This window comes from Martes martes (genome assembly GCF_963455335.1).
Source record: "Martes martes genome assembly, chromosome: 3".
Lineage (NCBI taxonomy): Eukaryota > Metazoa > Chordata > Mammalia > Carnivora > Mustelidae > Martes > Martes martes.
In genome coordinates, this window is record NC_137890.1 from 52829708 (window position 1) to 52848050 (window position 18343).

At 37.4% G+C, this 18343-nt stretch overlaps 1 protein-coding gene across 2 annotated transcripts in view; it reads left to right on the forward strand.

Annotated features, from left to right (window-relative positions):
* Positions 1 to 18343, forward strand: part of DGKH (diacylglycerol kinase eta) — a 164997-nt gene that overhangs the window by 88170 nt on the left and 58484 nt on the right. For both annotated transcript variants that reach the window (XM_080799853.1, XM_080799854.1), the window contains exons 4-6: positions 10807 to 10911; positions 11186 to 11318; positions 18069 to 18175. In XM_080799853.1, coding sequence (XP_080655979.1) covers positions 10807 to 10911; positions 11186 to 11318; positions 18069 to 18175 — 345 coding nt within the window. The remainder of the gene's footprint in view (positions 1 to 10806; positions 10912 to 11185; positions 11319 to 18068; positions 18176 to 18343) is intronic.

Here is an 18343-nt window from a genome sequence, read left to right on the forward strand (position 1 = left end):
TGATGGACCGTAAAGATATTTACATTCTAATGTCTGTAAACTGTGAATGTCACTTTATATGGCAAAAGGGACTTTGCAGTTTTGATTGTGTTAAGGATCTTGAGATAAGATTATCTGGGGCTATCGAGTCTGCCTAGTATAATCACAGGGGCCCTTATAAGGGAGAGGCAGGAGGAATCAGGGAAGATTTGACCAAGGAGGTAGAAGGTTGACTTGATGCAAGCAAAGGAGCTTGAGCCCCAAGGAATACAGGCTGCATCTAGAAGGGAAAAAAACAAGCAAGCAGATTCTCTCCTATAGCCTCCAAAAGCGATGCACCCCTTTGGACACCTTGACCCTAAACTTCTGAGTGCCACAACTGTAAGAGGAATAATTTGTTACAGCAGCGATAGGAAACTAGTATGTTAGAGGCTGACCAAACATTGATAGCTACCAGTTTGTTTGAATTCTAAGAAACTTTTAATACTGACTTGAATCTAAACCTAATTAGTCTTCGAAGAAATAGTGGTTTATTGTTATACATGGAATTTATCTATACAAAGAATAGGATACCACAGTAAGCAACACAGAAAGCCTTTCTTGGTGGACTCCCTGGGGCTTTTGCCCCAGGTCCTTTTCCAGGGATAGCAGGATTGGGGAGCACAGCCTACAGAAAGGCTGTCTTTATCTTCTATGGTTTCACTATATCCTTCTACCTTTGGTTCTCCAGTGAATCAGAGACTCTGAGAAGTCACAGTTAGGCCCATTACTCTGAAACAAAGTCTTAAAGACAAGACTGTCCCAGAAGATGTTAAATAGATTGCTTTCTTTAACACTTTTCATGTAGATTCTAGGACTATATAAAATTACACAGTGTTGAATTCAGTTGCTTATTTGAAAACTGGATTCTGCCAGCTTACATGCCTCTATTTTATTGTGTTAATGTTTTATTAAATGCTTTTCAGTAAAATTTTGATTTTAGAGTATTTTGGATTTTTACATTGAAATAAAGGGAAAAAATCACTTTTTAGATTGTGAGATCCTATGAAAATACTGTGTATGTAGTGAGAACATTGGTACTAGAACTCATTGAAATCTGTGATTCCTTTTTTCATGAAAACATATCAGAATTTATGTTTTATTTATATTTAATACTCTACAGTAGTAAAAAACCAACATTAGGTTATAGAGGGAAATCAAATTAACATGGAAAATGACTTTGTTATGAAGCCATTATTCCATAGTCAAGAAGTAGGTTTTGTGGCCTGTAAACCTAATCTTAAGCAGAATCATCGAAACTCAAGAATTAATGAAGTAAGATTTGCATGGCTCTCTTCTGCTCTGATCATCCCACCCCATCTCACTCAGTGATCAGAAGACTCACGTCATTAGCTTCTGCGGACATTTGAGGTCATTTGGGCAAGGGGACCACATTACTCTCTTAATGTGAATTTGATACAGGAAAGGGCAGTTAAAGTTCAGAAATTTGGGTCCTGATGGGTGTGGTCTGGAAGCTGAGTTCAGGCCAAGGGTTAAAAAGGGTCTACCTAAGAGAAGACTAAGACACCCAAATCCCTCAACTCTGTCCTTGTCCTTAGTTCCTTGAAGGGTTTTGCTTGTTCTCCAATACTTGGGTACATTTTTTTTTTTTTTTAATTGTGAAAAAGCCCACATCCCCATTGCCCAGCTCCTACTACTATCTTGATGTTGCCAATACTTGCTTCATCTAGTTGGTCTTTCCCCTGTGTTATCTAGAGTGTTTTAAAGTGGATCTTTCACATTGTTCTACTTGACCCCTCATTCTTCAGGAACCATCCCTAAAAATATCATTGCCAGTTTTTAACTCTACTTCTTTTTCCTTGTTCTCAAAGTCTGTGAAAGAGCTTTATTGAATTACCTGTAGCTTCTCAATTCAGTATTTTACAGTGAAGGAATAATATTTTATTTTTATTTTTATTTTTATTTTATTTTACTTGCTATAACAGTGCTGTTACTGTTTTTTATTAACTCCTCATAATAGAAGCACATTAACATATGGTAGACAACTCATTTAGCTTTTACATTTGTTTTTCCCCTTCAATATGTTGTAACAAAATTAATCCCATGCTTAATTTACAGAGATGATTGAAGAATCAATGAGATATGGCCTTTTTGCCATAAGTCTGTAGTCAAGTATTCCTGTAGATAAGAAGACAGACATTTTCTTGGCAAAGATGCTCTGCTCTTGTCCAAAGGTTTTTTTCCTTTCTATAATTAGTACATTTCTCAGAATAGTAGTTATACATATTTACAAAAAAAAAAATTCCATCAGAATCTATTTTGTCAATACTTAACACTTTTTTGTGGAATCTTTTCACAAGTGAGTAATGTTTCATATAATGCTACAGAAATCTCCATCAATTATTTATTCCAGAATTTAGGTAATTACTTGATTTATAGTTTGATTTTTGAAATTAATATTATACATACAGATGATAAATGACTTAAAATAAGCAGCATTGGGGTAGACTTCCTTGTGTCCTGACTAAATGCCTCCCTGTTTATTCTGAGGGTTGATGCACATGTTTGATACCCCCAAGTCTACATTCCAGGCATGCCCACAAAGATCAGTAAGTTGTCTTCAGCTAGAATGACTCATCCATTGGAAAGATGACCAGTCTGTCAAAACCAGAAGGATGGAATGACTTGCAAAGATCCTCTTTAACTCTCAATGAAGGGTGTATATGTGCGTTTGTGTATAAATCTAAACATGGCTTGAAATAGACGTCTGAAAAGATTTGTAGATCTTTCTGAAAGGGACTAGGAAGACCTTAGTTCAACTTCCAAGCAATATGATTTAGAATCCTGTTGACATCGAACACTGCCTGCATAGCAGAATTTCTTTATAAATTCCAGCAGTAGATTAATAATGAGGCTCTTGAGTGTATATGAATTACCTGTCAACCTCAGTCTTATCGTTTAGCCCATTACATCGTTATATGTTATTTGACATCATTTGAGATATTGTCAAGTTTGTGCTCCAAGATGTTGTGGAACTACTCTCTGCATGAGCACGGAATGCAGGTTCTCCACAGTGTTCACAGCTATATGAAGAATGTTTAGGGTATTACATCAGTACAGTAGGGTCTCTTTTTATTTTTTATTTACTTTATTTTATTTTTTTAAAGATTTTATTTATTTATTTGACAGAGATCACAAGTTGGCAGAGAGGCAGGCAGAGAGAGGAAGGGAAGCAGGCTCCCTGCTGAGCAGAGAGCCCGATGCGGGGCTCTATCCCAGGACCCTGAGATCATGACCCGAGCCGAAGGCAGAGGCTTTAACCCACTGAGCCACCAAGCACCCTGACTTTTTAATCTAAAATTCTGTTATTCAGTTGATTTGAATTATACTATCTGGCTCTTTCTTTGGTCTTGGTGCCAAAACCACATTTGTTGTGACATGGTACTTTTCTTAGTCTTCCATTAAAATTCAAGCACCACTGGGACAAAATAGGCACTGAAACTTTATCATCTATAACACCTCAGAAAAAATCACTTTTAGATCAGCAGTTGTCATCTTTGGAAATAGATGGGACTTGAAGCGACTGGATCATAAAATAGGGAAGTATTGACCCCAGCGGGAAAAGGAGTCAGTCTGTGCAGGACTTGCAACCTCAGATGCCTCCAGAGGCCCCTTAGTGACTGAAGTGTATGAAATAGCCAGCAGAAGAAAATAGGTTTAAGAGCAAAGTACATGTCTAAAATGATGGATTTTAACTTCTTGTCGTTGTTGTGGTTTTACAACACAGCACTGCAGGGTTCGAACAGGATGGCCAAACAAAAACATCAGAGATCATCATTTTGGGGCCTCTATTATACACATGCGGTACGGTAGGTGGTAGACTCGTTCCGGTGGATCCCCCACTGAATACTATTTGAATACTGTTAGGGACAGTTGAGGGCACTGGAAATTTGGGAGCGCAAGGGTGCTGAAAAAGGAGATAAGGAGCCATAAAGATTAAGAGCACTTTCGTTCCATTCCTGAGACCAGATCCTGACTTGACAATGGCAAAGTTGGATGCTTCTAGTACCTTCCATGATTAATACAGAGGCGTGCATCAGAATCACCTGTGTAGCTTTGCCAGACTACAGAGTACATGAAATTATCCACGCCTCCCTCCAAACTAAGATTTCGATGCCCGCATCTGGTTTGAAGCATGGTTGGCTGTATTTTGGAAAAATCCTTGGCTTGATTTAGGTGCACACACATAGCTGAGGACCTATGCTCTTGGATGTAGAGGTTCCCCGGTTACTGTATGAAATATGGGAGTAAGTATCTCTCCTCTCATAATAGTCACTTAGGGACTGCATTACAATTTGGCACATTTAAGTTGTCAGAGTGAATTATTTCATTTCATAAAAGAAGAATGAAAAAAATGCAATATATACATAATTTAAGAGCTGGTTGTAGATATATGAGGAAGGATGAAGAAGGATGAAGGATGAACTGAGTTGTTGGCAACTTCAGGTGTCGCAAACCTAGTGTTAACGAGATGTAATTACACCTGAATTGGCTTTAACAAAAGTCAAATTATATCCCACAAGTTATAATAAACACAGACAGTAAAAAATTGTTATGATGACAACTAAACTTTCTTTTTGTTCTGCTGCCCAAGAAAGGCTTCTTACTGCATATGAATTTTTATTTCAATCAAATAGTTCAGGTTTAATCACTAAAGATAAAAAAAAATGTTGCATTTCATAGAAATGGAATCACACAATATGTAGTCTTTTGTAACTGGCTGCTTTCACTTAGCATGTTTTCAAAGTTCATCCATGTTGCAATGTTGCCAGTCTCTCTCTTTTTTAATTCCCTGTATTTATTTAAATTTTTCCTTTTTTACTTTTGCAATTACATCTCTGGAAAGCAATACTTTTGAATTTCAAGTTGGGATATCAGGTTAACTTTGTAAATGCATTTGGATTAAGGAACTGATTGATTTAAATAGATGAATTACATAGTTGTTATCAAACATGGCATCAATTTTTTTTTATGTCAAACCTCATTTTATTTTTTTAATTAGAAAATTGTTTCCATTAATTTTTTTTATCTGGGTGTGGGTGTGGTTGAAACACAATGTTGCAGTAGTTTCAGGTGCACATCGTAGTGATTGGACAAGTTTTTACATTATGCTGTGCTCACCACCAATGTCGCTCCCATCTGTCACCGTACAGCGCTATTATGGTGTCATTGACTGTGTTCCCTATGCTGTGCCTGTTATTCCCATGACTTAGTCATTGCATAATCAGAGACAAAGTAGATTCATTGTTGCCAATGGCTGGGGGTGGGGCCAGGTTTGGAGGAAATTGGGGAATTACTGTTAAGGGGGTTCATTTTTGGGGTTGTGAAAACGTTCTGAAACAGATGATGGTGATGGTTGTATAATGCTGTAAATACACCAAGAACCATCGAATTGTACGATTTAAGCAGATGAATCGAATTAGTATTGTGACTTACATCTCAATAAAGCTGATCTTAAAAAATAAAAAAAAGTAAAATAAAATGTATACACTTTACTTTTTTAAAGATTTTTATTTATTTATTAGAGAGAGAGAGAGAGAGAGGGAGAAAAGAGAGGGAGAAGCAGACTCTCTGAGCAGGAAGCCTGACATGGAGCTTGATCCCAGGACACCAAGATCATGACCTGAGCCAAAGGCAGACGCTTAACTGCCTGAGCCACCCAGGTGCTCCTGAAATATATAGTTCCAAAAAAAGGACTGCCATAGGGCAAATATGATTAGCTTGTTGTAAAGAACTTTAGATCAGAAATAAGAATTTTCTAATGGAGAAAGTTGTTGGACACTTCAGATTACCACAGAAGTTTTCAGAGTTTCCTTCTTTGCAGAATCAAAAATCTGAGTTAAAAGAAGGAACTGTCTGTTGGAATAGTTAAAGCGTGGTACCCTACTAGATATGGCATGCTCAGCTTTTCAGTATTGTGCAGGGATCTGATGCGTTTCGCTTTGGTAAGCCTTCTACTATCTTATATTCCTGCTGTGGATGAGATGAGATGCTGTGCAATTCAGGGGGGATGGTTTTTTTCCTCATGTTTGTTGAGATTTTCCCAGTACCTTCTAAGGAGCAGCTCATTGTCATTATTCCTCTTTTGGTGTTTTCTAGTCAGTGACTATTTTGTTGGCAAAATGCCTCCAGTTCATGGTTTTTTTTGAGATTTTATTTATATATTTGATGGAGAGAGACACCGAGAGCAGGAACACAAGCAGGGCGAATGGAAGAGGGAGAAGCAGGCTTTCCCGCTGAGCAGGGAGCCCCATGCAGGGCTCAATCCCAGGACCCCGGGATCATGATCTGAGCCAAAGGCAGATGCTTAATGTCCCAGGCATCCCGAATTCATGTTATTTGGACTCGGGCACACTTTTAAAAGATATATATATGTAAATCTGTACGTGTATACACAATTTCTGTCAGCACCAAGAACTGGGATGCTAATATTTACTGAGCTTTGGCTTTCTTACAGACACTGTGCTGAATGTGTTCCATGGATTGTCTCACTCACCCATACCACACTCTGTAGAGCTGGGAGTTAGTGCCTTATCCTCACTTAGCAGGTACCACACCGAGGCTCATAGAGTGGAGGGAACATTGTTCATAGCCACACAAGTGAGAAAGGCTGCTGATGGTCTTCATTCAAAGTGGGCTTAACTCCAGAGTGTAGACACTGGATCTCTTTGCTGTTGCATTAGCGGCTTCTAATTGGGAATTTGCAGATCAGCAATTCCTGTAATTCACTGGGTTCTAGAAACATCCATCATTTTTTAAGTTCTAACAGTGTTGTGGGGAACAGCAAAATATCTTTAGGGCACTGGTTCGCAAACGTACCTGAACTTTGCAATTATCTGGAAGTTAGAAAAAATAAAACTGGTGCCTGGGCCCCACCCTCCTCTGTTCTGAGTTAATCAGTATGGATTGTGGCCTGGACATTGGGATTTTAAAAATTCTCCCAGGTGATTCTAATGGGCAGCCAACTTTAAGAATTCCTGCTTTGAAACAATGCAGAGTTTTAAGTTCTGAATTCCCATCCTTCTGTTAGTTAAAAAATAAAAAATAAATAATTATGTTTCATTACAATAGTACAAGTTTGCTTTAGAAACCATAGACAAACCAAAAACATTATAATTATCTGTAACCCCTTCACTAAAAGACGACCAGTCCAGTATTTGTGTTTTTTTCCTGGGCATGTTTATGTACTTAAAGTCTTCACTGTAATGTTACTCATCTGTAGCATTTTATATATTTAATGCCAGATTGTCTCCTGTTTTATGTATCTGTATGCTTTACCAGACTGAGAAATTCTCGATTCTTATACACATGTATTAGTGTTGTTGGATTAATACTTACAGGCCAGTAACTCTCCAAATGGGTCAATATGTCTATTAATGGAGAGTTTGGATATTATTTGAGGCAGCATTTAGGAAACCGATTTAGATGTCTCTCTTTAGTGCTCATCTTATACAGCTCTTTTTCGGACAAGCAAACCTTGTTTACTTCTCTGTCTCTCTTCTAGATTATTGAGACAAAGCCCCTGTGGTTTGTGGCCCTGGGCTCTGGCATACCATACATGCTCAGTAAATGCCGGAGTGTTCAGAATCTGAGGTCAAAGTAGTGGTTATAGTCAGAAAACTAATTACTGAAATAAGTTCAGATGTGCCTGAGAAAAATTATTTGGGGCTGTTGGGGTGGTGGAGAGAGAGGGTAAGAGTAAGGTCGAGATAAGAAGGACAGGGACTAGAGGGCACTTGAAGATAAGTAAGCTGCAGATCCTTCAAGAAAGGTAAAAGTAAAAAAAAAAGGAAAGGTAAAAAGTACTTTAGACTTCCTGGCCTTGGCTCCACTACCCACCCTGTCCCTGCCCAGTCTCAGACAGCTCTCCCTGAGACTAACCCCCTCCCCATACCTCTTATCTTTCCATCTCCCCACACTGCTCACCTGTCATAATAAAAAGGCTGAGTATATTGATACTTCCAGAACGAGAATCAAATAATTTCCAGAGTTTGCTGCTTCCCAAATATTTTCCTAGTAAAGCCTTGGATGAGAAAACACTGAGGTATGATGGGGTTCAGTTAGGATACAACCGAAGCTTATCAGCTAACAACTGTGACTGTCTCATTTTTTTCCTACAAAGATGGAGGTTGAGGAAGAATTTTTAAATAAAAGGTGGGGAGAGGGCTCAGAGCTTTGGTGGGCTGGTTTGAGATTACTCCAGAAGAAAGGGCCAAACTGGGAGACCTTACAGGTTTACTTGGTAAGCCAGCCTTGCCATTGGCTGGGCCCAGACAACTCCAGGCTGCTGGAGGAGTTATTTTTGAAGATTTTATTTATTTATTTGACAGACAGAGAGATCAGAGTAGGCAGAGCAGCAGGCAGAGAGAGAGGGGGAAGCAGGCTCCCTGTTGAGCAGAGAGCCTGATGTGGGGCTCCATCCCAGGACCTTGAGATGCTGACCTGAGCTGGAGGCAGAGGCCTAACTCAGTGAGCCACCCAGGTGCCCCTGGAAGACATATTTTTGATACTGAAGGCACAAAGCCAGACATCTCTGCATCACATGATTTACAAGGGATTTTCTTTTTCATGCAGACTTCTTATAATGTAACTATAATCAGTAGATATCTTAATCATGCTTGATCACAAGATCGGTAAATCAAAATTACTTATAAGTTCTTTTTGGCTCTTAAAAACACCTTTTGTGTTATGATCTTTATTTGCTTATTATTGACCACTTTTTAAAGCATGTTTTTGTTAAAGAGGAGAAATTGCAAAAGTACACCTTTTACTTCCTTCGCAAATAAGGTGCATGCATGATTAATGTTGCTGAATTTTTTTAGGATTGAGGTATTTATGTAGTTCCAAAACCTATAAGAAAAATTCAAAGCTATTTCCCTATTCTTCTTTCTCCCCTTTTTATTGAATTCGTGGTGACTTTTAAAGAACATAAAGGCATTAAAGATAGTTAAACCCATCAGACATCCTGCTTTACTTGGAATTCAATGATAAACAAAATCAAAGAATAAAATAACAAGACTGATTTATTTATCTGAATAACGTCTCACTATAAGGTTATAACGAAAGCAGGGGAATCCTTAGAGTTACATCATGTAGTATAGCAAATTAAAATAAATAAATAAATAAATAAATAGGAATGCTAGCGGTGATATTTATCCAGATAAGTATCAGATTTATTCAGTCAGTCCAGTGAAACTGGGAGGTTTCTGGAGTGCCAGGCCAGTCGTCAGAGCCAGGAGAGTATTATGATTTAATGGTGTCTTTTCTGCTGCATTTGATGAGCTGTCCTAGAAAAACATTTTGAAGCAATAAAGCATCCATTTGGCTCCTAAGTAATGAGGGAGGCAGTGCTCTTTCATTAACTATTTATTCAGGAAGAAAAGTGACCAACTGCTAATAAGCTTTATCCAAAGAGGGTGGTGGAAAACAGAAGAAAATGCAGAAGTGAGGTTCTGTTCAATTTCATATGCAATTAACAAACACCCAAAGCTAAGTGGTTGGTGCTCCTCCTCCATGTGACTTCTGGCCGACTGTATTTAAGTGCGAGTGCCTGTCAGATGCATGAAAGGCCCCTGGGTTTAAGGAAGGATCGTGCCATCTACACCAAAGACAAAAAGAAAGGAGGCAGTGAGCGGTGAGTCGCTAAGAGGGGGCTGATCTCTGTAGTTCTGAATAATGGGCTTATTTCCTAAGATGAACAGTGGTGGTGGAGGCTTGCAGGGTTGCTCCTTTTGTTTTTAGACGATTCCTGCTTTTTCAGGACTTCGGACATCTGCTGCGTAATGCAATATGTAGACGATCACTTGATCGAATGGCTTCTAACTTGAGAAAATTTCTTATTGTCTCTGTAAGTATATGACTTGTTATTTAGAGAGAGGTTCGAGGTGGGCGTGTAAAGTTTGCTCGTCTTCCACAGGTAAATATAGGGCCCCTTCTTTGCAGTGAATGCGTAGGATTTAGCAACTTCAAGATTACACCGAGAATGCTGTATTCACACATAAATAGAGGCTCCTTTCAAGTCATTTCAGAATCTCACTTTGGAAGCACAATCTTCATTTCACTTGCTTAAGCCTTTAAATACAATTAATTTGCATTCTTTAGTGACATGATGAAAAGATGAAAGTCACAGTTATTTTCTTCCCTTAAAGCCAACTGGAGGACTTTTACGTTAATTCTTCTGCCCTGCTCTCACTAAAAAGTAGTAGTAGTTCTGTATGATGGGGGAAATACCCTTCCTACTTAAATGATATTAAAATAGACAACGGAATGGATATGTAAATCCAGCATTATTTAATAACAGAATATTCCTGATATTATCACAAACTGATTATGAATTATTCAATGTTGCATTCCTTTGGTTTTCAGTTTTTTAAATTTCCATATTGAAAACTGTGTCTGAATTCTAAGCTTACTATGAATTATTCTGAAGTATATTTAAAAATCAGTTTTCAACATACATTCCATGAGATAGGAGTACATTGTTCATTTGCGTTCATAGCCTTTGGTACCGGGCGAAAAAAGCCTAAGTAAGGAGCAATGATATTAAAGACAAGAAACTCCTCCTTGGAATTTTTCTTTCCTAGACCCCATTGTATCGTACTTAGAGAACTAAACTCTTTTTTGTTACAGAGACTCTGACTGTCTTCATCAAGGAAATGAGGACTCCGAGATTAGAAATGGAATTTCCTCGTACGATTGATTGCTAGGTTTTACAATAATCTGTCTTGTTGGTTACTAACAATCATTAGATCGAATTACCCCTTTCAGATAATCACTCCATTCAGAAGACTGATGCTGTGCGCTGAGAACAGGAAGGAGATGGAGGACTGGATGAGCTCACTGAAGTCTGTACAGACCAGAGAACCTTACGAGGTAAAGTAGCATCTTCTCCCCGCACCTCCTGTTCTTGGAGAAGGAAAGTCATTCAAAGAGCTAAAGCTATATTCGGCAAAGAAAACTATGTGCAGATTCATTAAGCAACATGCTTACATCTGATGTTGACCTTTTTAAAATTTTAACTTAAAGTGTTTCCATTTTAAAAAGTACACATTTGAAATTTTAATCCTAACTAAGTGCATCCCTGAGGTTCACTGTCTGCCGTCTTGTTCTCTCGGTTGGCAAATCTGTGCTCTCGTCTCGTTTCTAGGTGGCCCAGTTTAACGTGGAACATTTCTCAGGGATGCATAACTGGTACGCCTGCTCCCACGCGCGACCCACTTTCTGTAACGTGTGCAGAGAGAGCCTTTCCGGAGTCACCTCCCATGGCCTGTCCTGTGAAGGTACGGTAGCCCGGGGCCGGCCTTCTCCCTCACCACTGACCACACTGGGAACAGCCTAGCAGAGAAACGTCCCCCCAGAAACCATTTCCCCTGGGTGGAAGCAGGAGCTGGGAGCACCTCAGTGGGAATGTAGCGTTTAAGTTTTACTGTAGCTTCAAGTGGAGCTCGGCGCACATAGGACCAACTTGGGAAATGTTTTTGCTGAGGGAAGGATGAATACAAATCACTGGGAAGGAAGTATAAATCAAAATGTAGCATTGCATGTCTGAGGAACTAGCGCCTGCTGCTTAAAAATCGTCTTTAGACTGTATCCGTCTTTCTGGTTTTCTGGTCTTCTTTTTCTGTTCCGACTGGTTATGAGGACAAAACTTTCAGTGAGGACAGTACAGGCTCTTTGACAGAATTTCCCATTGTTATTTCTGTTTCATTGTTTTAAATGTTTTCTTTTACTTCACTTAATGTTTAATTGAAATGGATGCCATCATTTTTAATTTCTTGAAAGATTCCTGAAAATAAGCCCAGGGTTGTTGTTTTCATTATAGGATTTGTGGGTGGTGGTGGTGGTGGTTGTTTTTTAATAAAAAAGCAGTGACCAGCAGAAGCAAATATACTAATACCAAGAGAAAACTTATAACTTCTTCAGACTTATTTAATTCCATACCTCAGTGATCACACTACTGTGTACTACTTTCTGAACTAGATATAATACTAATATTAGCTTTTTTCTCTAATACAAAAAAATCTGAATTTTGAACATAACTTTATTAGACTCCATAATAAAATAGTAATAGAGTCCCAGCTTTCATTCACTTTAAGGTAGCTCCACGTTTTGACTTTCGTTTACTGATCTGCAAAACAGGGATAATAGTCATTTATATTCACAGATGCTATGAAAATTAAATAGAATATATCTGCAAGGAAACTACTTTTCTAGTCAAATAAATTGTGGAAGGTTGTAACTGTGCTCTGTAAGAAATCCGTCAAGTAAATAACTACAGATTGTGTCATGGCCCGAGGCATTAAAATTTGTGAAAATGAACATTTGGAAGAAGCATTACACATTGTTTTTGTTTTTTTAAGATTTAAAGAGTGGTTGCAAATGAGATGTAATTGCCCTTTCTGACTTTAGTAATCTACAAGGGTTCCTGTGGCTCTGAGTTACTCTTACAAGTGTAAAACTCTGAGGTGTTATTTTGAAGGTCTTTTTAGTTGCCTCCTAGTCTCCCATTCCAAAAATCCTAAAAAAGGATATCAGATCTGAGATACTCTCTGGTACCCTACTGATTTGATTTATGCATTATTAGATATATTTAGTTGTTTGTATATTGAGTTTAAACTGGGATGACTAAGAATTTTTCCAAATCTTTTAAAAGAAAAATGAAAATTGTATTAACTGATGAGAATAAGAAACTTAAAGTCTTTAAATAAATTTATCATTATTTTGTTAATAATGAAGTCTTCCTGACTGTTTAATGGTCAGTTACTGTATTTTTGAATTATAGTTTCAGAAGAATATATGTTAGTCCTCATTTTCTCTGCTGATAAAAATTTTAAATATGTGGTGTCTTGCCCATTGGTATTGTTAGAACTGTAGCAAAAGGTTTTAAAAATCCCAAGGGTTTTATGAATGTATAAAGAAGTTTTTTTTTTTATGAGAATGTGATTATTTAGGATCATTTTCTTATAATCCAAGTCATGCTTAAGCTTTAGACACTACGCCCAAATCTGAATAAACTCCTTGCTTGACAAAAACAAAAGACATAGGATGAAGAGGCTTTAAAAGAAAAAACAGAGATGCAAATACAAGAAAAATTCATTCCACAGTGAGTGAGTAACTTTGTATTGGAATAGAATTCAGTTTCTAGTGTGTGAAGCCATCACTAAATTTACTTTATCCTTCTGCCCTTGTGTTTCACAGGAAAACAAGCCTGTACTGATTTGTCTTCTGAGTTTGTGTTGATTAATTACTAAAACTGTTATTTTAAAGCCTTGTATATGTAAAATATAGGAGTGGAAAATAGACAAAATACTTTTCATAAATGATTCCCTAAATCGAGAATGTCAGTAATAATTTCAGAGCCTATTTGTTCTTCACAGTTATTTAAACAGTAACTGAACAAAAAAGTTAAATGGTGGGTTTTTTTTTTCTTTTTGATTCAACAGCATCAAATATGTTAACATAGGTACCTATAAATTTTTATCTTAGCCGCTATTGAACACTTAAAGAGATTCAATGTGGTAGACTGAAAATTGCAATTAAAAAATCATAATTTAGTGACATGTCAGCATATTTTTTTTAAGTTCTGTGGTTTTAAGTAATGGCTTTATAGGTCAGGGGAAAGTGCTTTATTTCAGAATAACTTCAGAATGGCCACTAACAAAATTCAGGTGCCTATTAATCATTTCCATTCCTTAGTGACTGTAATCATAGTATGGTTTATTTTATTATTATTGTATGCTACATTAAGCACCTTTGCAATTTTCAAGACTCATTGCACGAAGCACTTTATTATTACAAGTGTGATTTTTATTTTTAATGAGCTATTTGATTTTTAATGGCAAACTTCTCAAAAAGCCATGAAATCATTCCCTGTTGCTCTCTTTTATTTCCTCCTTTGCCTCTTAAAAAAACACTTATTGACTATTAATACCAAATACTTCATTGTACTTAAAAAGCAGCCTGGGAATTAGTTGCAGATGAAACTAAAACTAGGACCACACTTTTGAGAAATACTGTAAGAGATGAAAGACCTAGAGCTCCTAATTAACCTCAGTTTTAAAGTAGTCACTTGCATGGGAGCAAAAGGGAGCAGGTCATACTAAAATTGTTTTTCAGGCCAAGCTTACTTCCTTCGGTGCTCGCTCTTTACACCTTTGTCTACCAGCAATGAGATTCCATTGAAAAACCGGTTTATTGTCTATGAAGTCTGTGCTCGAGTCCCCAAGTCATTTATCACAAAAATAGTAGGATTTCCAGGAAAGAATTTGTCAAGGTACACAAAAGACCAGTTAAATGAAACACTTCCAATGTCTAGACTAATATTTTTCAAGGAAAAACCGACTCCGCTTAAGTGACCTTTTGCATATCGGCTCCCCATGACGTCCTGAAGCATTTTGAACATTTGGCTACAGACTCTCAGGGATTTTACCCTTCTGTTTGTGTGCTACAGTAAATTGGGACTTTTTTTTTTTTTTAAGATTTTATTTATTTATTTGACAGAGAGACCTCAAGAGAGGGAACACAAGCAGGGAGAGTGGGAGAGGGAGAAGCAGGCTTCCTGCTGAGCAGGGAGCCCTGTGGGGCTTGACCCCAGGACCCCGAGATCGTGACCTAAGCTGAAGGCAGACATTTAAGGACTGAACCACCCACGTGGCTATAAATTAGGACTATAATTTCGGACTTTTAAAATTAGGACTTTTTTAAAACAATGGCATGCATTCCATCATTTCAAACCTGTTAAGGGTAATGCAAAAATCATGTGAAAAAGAGCCACCTTCCATTAGCATTTAGGAGCAGTTACTTTTTCTATTTCCACTGATGTGATCTCTGCTTTTAAGTATCTACGAAGTCAGAAACTGGTATAACATCCTTATCCACCAGTGCTTGGATAATTTGTATCCTTAAAAGGATGAAGTTTAATAGTAGTAAAGTTCTGATTTTCATAAGTAAGGGTGCCTTTCTCAGATAACCTGTGGCTTACTTGTTTTTCATATATGAGCTGCTGCTTTCTGGTTGTTTCTTCTTATTTCTCTCTTTTGTGTTTTTGATTTGATATAGATTGTTTTTTTTTTTAAACTTTAAAAAAAGATTTTATTTTATTTATTTATTTGACACACAGAGAGAGATCACAAGTAGGCAGAGAGGCAGGCAGAGAGAGAGAGAGGGGGAAGCAGGCTCCCTGCTGAGCAGAGAGCCTGATGCGGGACTTGATCCCAGGACCCTGGGATCATGACCTGAGCCGAAGGCAGTGGCTTTAACCCACTGAGCCACCCAGGTGCCCTGATATTTGTATAGATTGTAAACTGATTATCCATAAAGGTCTGCTGAACGTCTGTCACCAACCATAGTTACAGAATTTTTTCCTTATGATGAAAACTTTGAAGACTTACTCTTATAACAACTTTCAAATATTCGATGCAGTGTCATTAACTGTAGTCACCATGCTGTGCATTACATGCCCGTGGCTTATTTTATAACTGGAAGTTTGTACATTTTGATGCCCTTCACCCATTTGGCCCACCTCCCTCCCCCTGCCTGGGCAGCCACCAAGGTGTTCTCTGTTTCCATGAGCTTGGTTTTTTGTGGGTTTGTTGTTTTTACAGTCCACATATAAGTCAGATCATAAGGCATCTGTCTTTCTCCAACTTACTTCAACTTAGCAAAATATCCTCTAGGTGCATTCATGTTGTCTCAAATGATTCATTTATATGGCTGAATAATAGTCCATTGTGTAGTTACACATATGGATATCACATTTTCTTTATCTGTTTATCCACTGAGGTACACTTAGGTTGTTTCTGTATCTTGGATGTTATGGATAATGCTATAATAACATGAGGGTACAAATGTCTTTTCAAATTAGTGATTTCATTTTCTTCAGATTAATACCCAGAAGTGGAATTGCTAGAATTGATAGTTCTATTTTTAATTTCTTGAGGATGCTCGGTACTGTTTTCCAGAGTGGCTGCACCAATTTGCATTTTCACCAATAGTGTACACGGGTTCCCTTGTCTTCAAATCCTTGCCAGCACTTGTAATTTCTTGTCTTTTTGATAATGGCCATCCTAACAGGTGTAAGGTGATATCTCATTGTGGTTTTGATTTGCATTTCTCTGATAATTAATGATATTGAGCATCTTGTCATGTGTCTGTTGGCCATCTATATGTCTTATTTAGAAAAATGTCTATTTAGATCCCCTGCCCAATTTTTAAGTGGATTGCTTGGTTTTTGCTATTGACTTGTATGAGTTCTTTGTAAAATTTGAATGTTAACTCATTAGCACATACATGATTTGCAAATATTTCTCCTGTTCAGTATGTTGCCTTTCATTTTGTTGATGGCATTCTTTGTTGTGTCATAACTTTTAATTTAATGTAGTCCTGTTTGTTTATTTTTGTTTTGTTGTCTTTGCTTTTGGTGTCAGACCCAAAAAGATCATCACCAAGACTGATGTCAAGGAGCTAGCTGTTGGGGAGTTTTCCTCTAAGAGTTTTATGGTTTCAGGTCGTATATTCAACTCTTTAATCCATTGTGAGTTAACTCTTGTATATGGTATAAGATAGGGCCTGGTCTTATCTTTTTGCACATAACTGTTCAATTTTCCCAGCACCATTTAATGAAGAGACTGTTCTGTCTTCATTATGTGTTCTTGGCTTCTTTGTCATAAATTAATTGGCCATATATATGTGGATTTAATTCTGGGCTCTCTCTTCTGTTCTATTGATCTATGTGTTTTTTTTTAATTTTTTTAAAGATTTTATTTATTTATCTGACAGAGGGAGAGAGATCTCAAGTAGACAGAGCAGCAGGCAGAGGGAGAGTGGGGGAAGCAGGCTCCCTGCTGAGCAGAGAGCCCGATGTGGGGCTCCATCCCAGGACCCTGGGATCATGACCTGAGCCGAAGGCAGAGACTTAACCCACTGAGCCATTCAGGCGCCCCTATGTGTCTGTTTTCATGCCAGTACCATACTGTTTTGATTACTATGGCTTTGTCATATAGTTTCAAATTAGTGAGTATGATATCTTCCACTTTGTTATTCTTTCTTAAGACTGCTTTGGCTGGCTATTCAGTGTCTTTTGTGGTTCCATAAAAATTTTTGAATTATTTATTTTAGTTCTTTGAAAAATGCCATTGGAATTTTGACAGGGATTGCTTTGAATAAGTATATTGCTTTGGGTACTACGGACATTTTCATAATATTAGTTCTTTGAATTCATGAGCATGGGATATTTTTCCCATTTATTTATGTCTTCAACTATTTTTCCTTCATGTCTCGTAAGTTTTAGTGTCTCTTTTTTAGGCTCCCTTTTGATAATATGGCTGGGCAGAATTAATGATGGATATAATGTACTATTTCTTCATTATTTTCTTCTACATTATAATGTAGTGATCCCAAACAGTAATACCTTTAAAAAACAATGCCATCTTTGTGACCTTTATCAACCTATTCCCCGTGACTGGATATTTTCTTGACATACTTGCATTTTAAATCTCCTCTAGATTATCCTGTTCTTTATCTTACTGATATTTTCAAACTTTTTATTTTAAATACATGTGCTGAAAAACACAAATATCAGAGGAGTACAACTGGTAGGATTTTTCACAAATTAATGGCATTTATGTAATCAACACCCAGATTAAGAAAAAGGGTGTTCCCAGCACCTCTGTATTAACTGAATTTTATTTAATTCTGTTTGTGTGTGTGTGTTTTCTCCTTTCTCCTAAAGAACTAGTTCTTTTGTATTTATTTCCTTCCTGTTTTATTTGTGAGTGAAATCTAAGTAGCAATCTATAGATTGATAAAAGTGCTTCATAAATACATAACCACATATATCATAAATACATGAATATCTTCTGAAAAGATATTTTCAGAATACCTTTAGTATTGTTGAAGAGTAACTAAACTTTTTGAATTATGGTTTCTCTTCTTCCCCCACCCTTGAAATTCCATGCTGTGATTTCCTCTAATCATTGTTCCAAAAGTATATATTCATTTAGAAATGGTTAACTTTTTTTTTTTTTTTTTAGTGTGTAAATTCAAGGCTCACAAAAGATGTGCAGTGAGGGCAACAAATAATTGCAAATGGACGACTCTAGCCTCCATAGGGAAGGACATCATAGAGGACGAGGATGGAGTAAGCTCAGTTCTGTCTTTGGTTTCTTCCCAGTACCACCTCCCTCTTATTGTTTGCCCTGTGGAAAATGACAGAGTTAAGTGAGAGTATTTACTAGTAGGACTAAATGGGAGACTTTGGTTAGTTACGAGTTTCTATTTCCAGTTAGATCCTCCGTAGTTTCCTTTA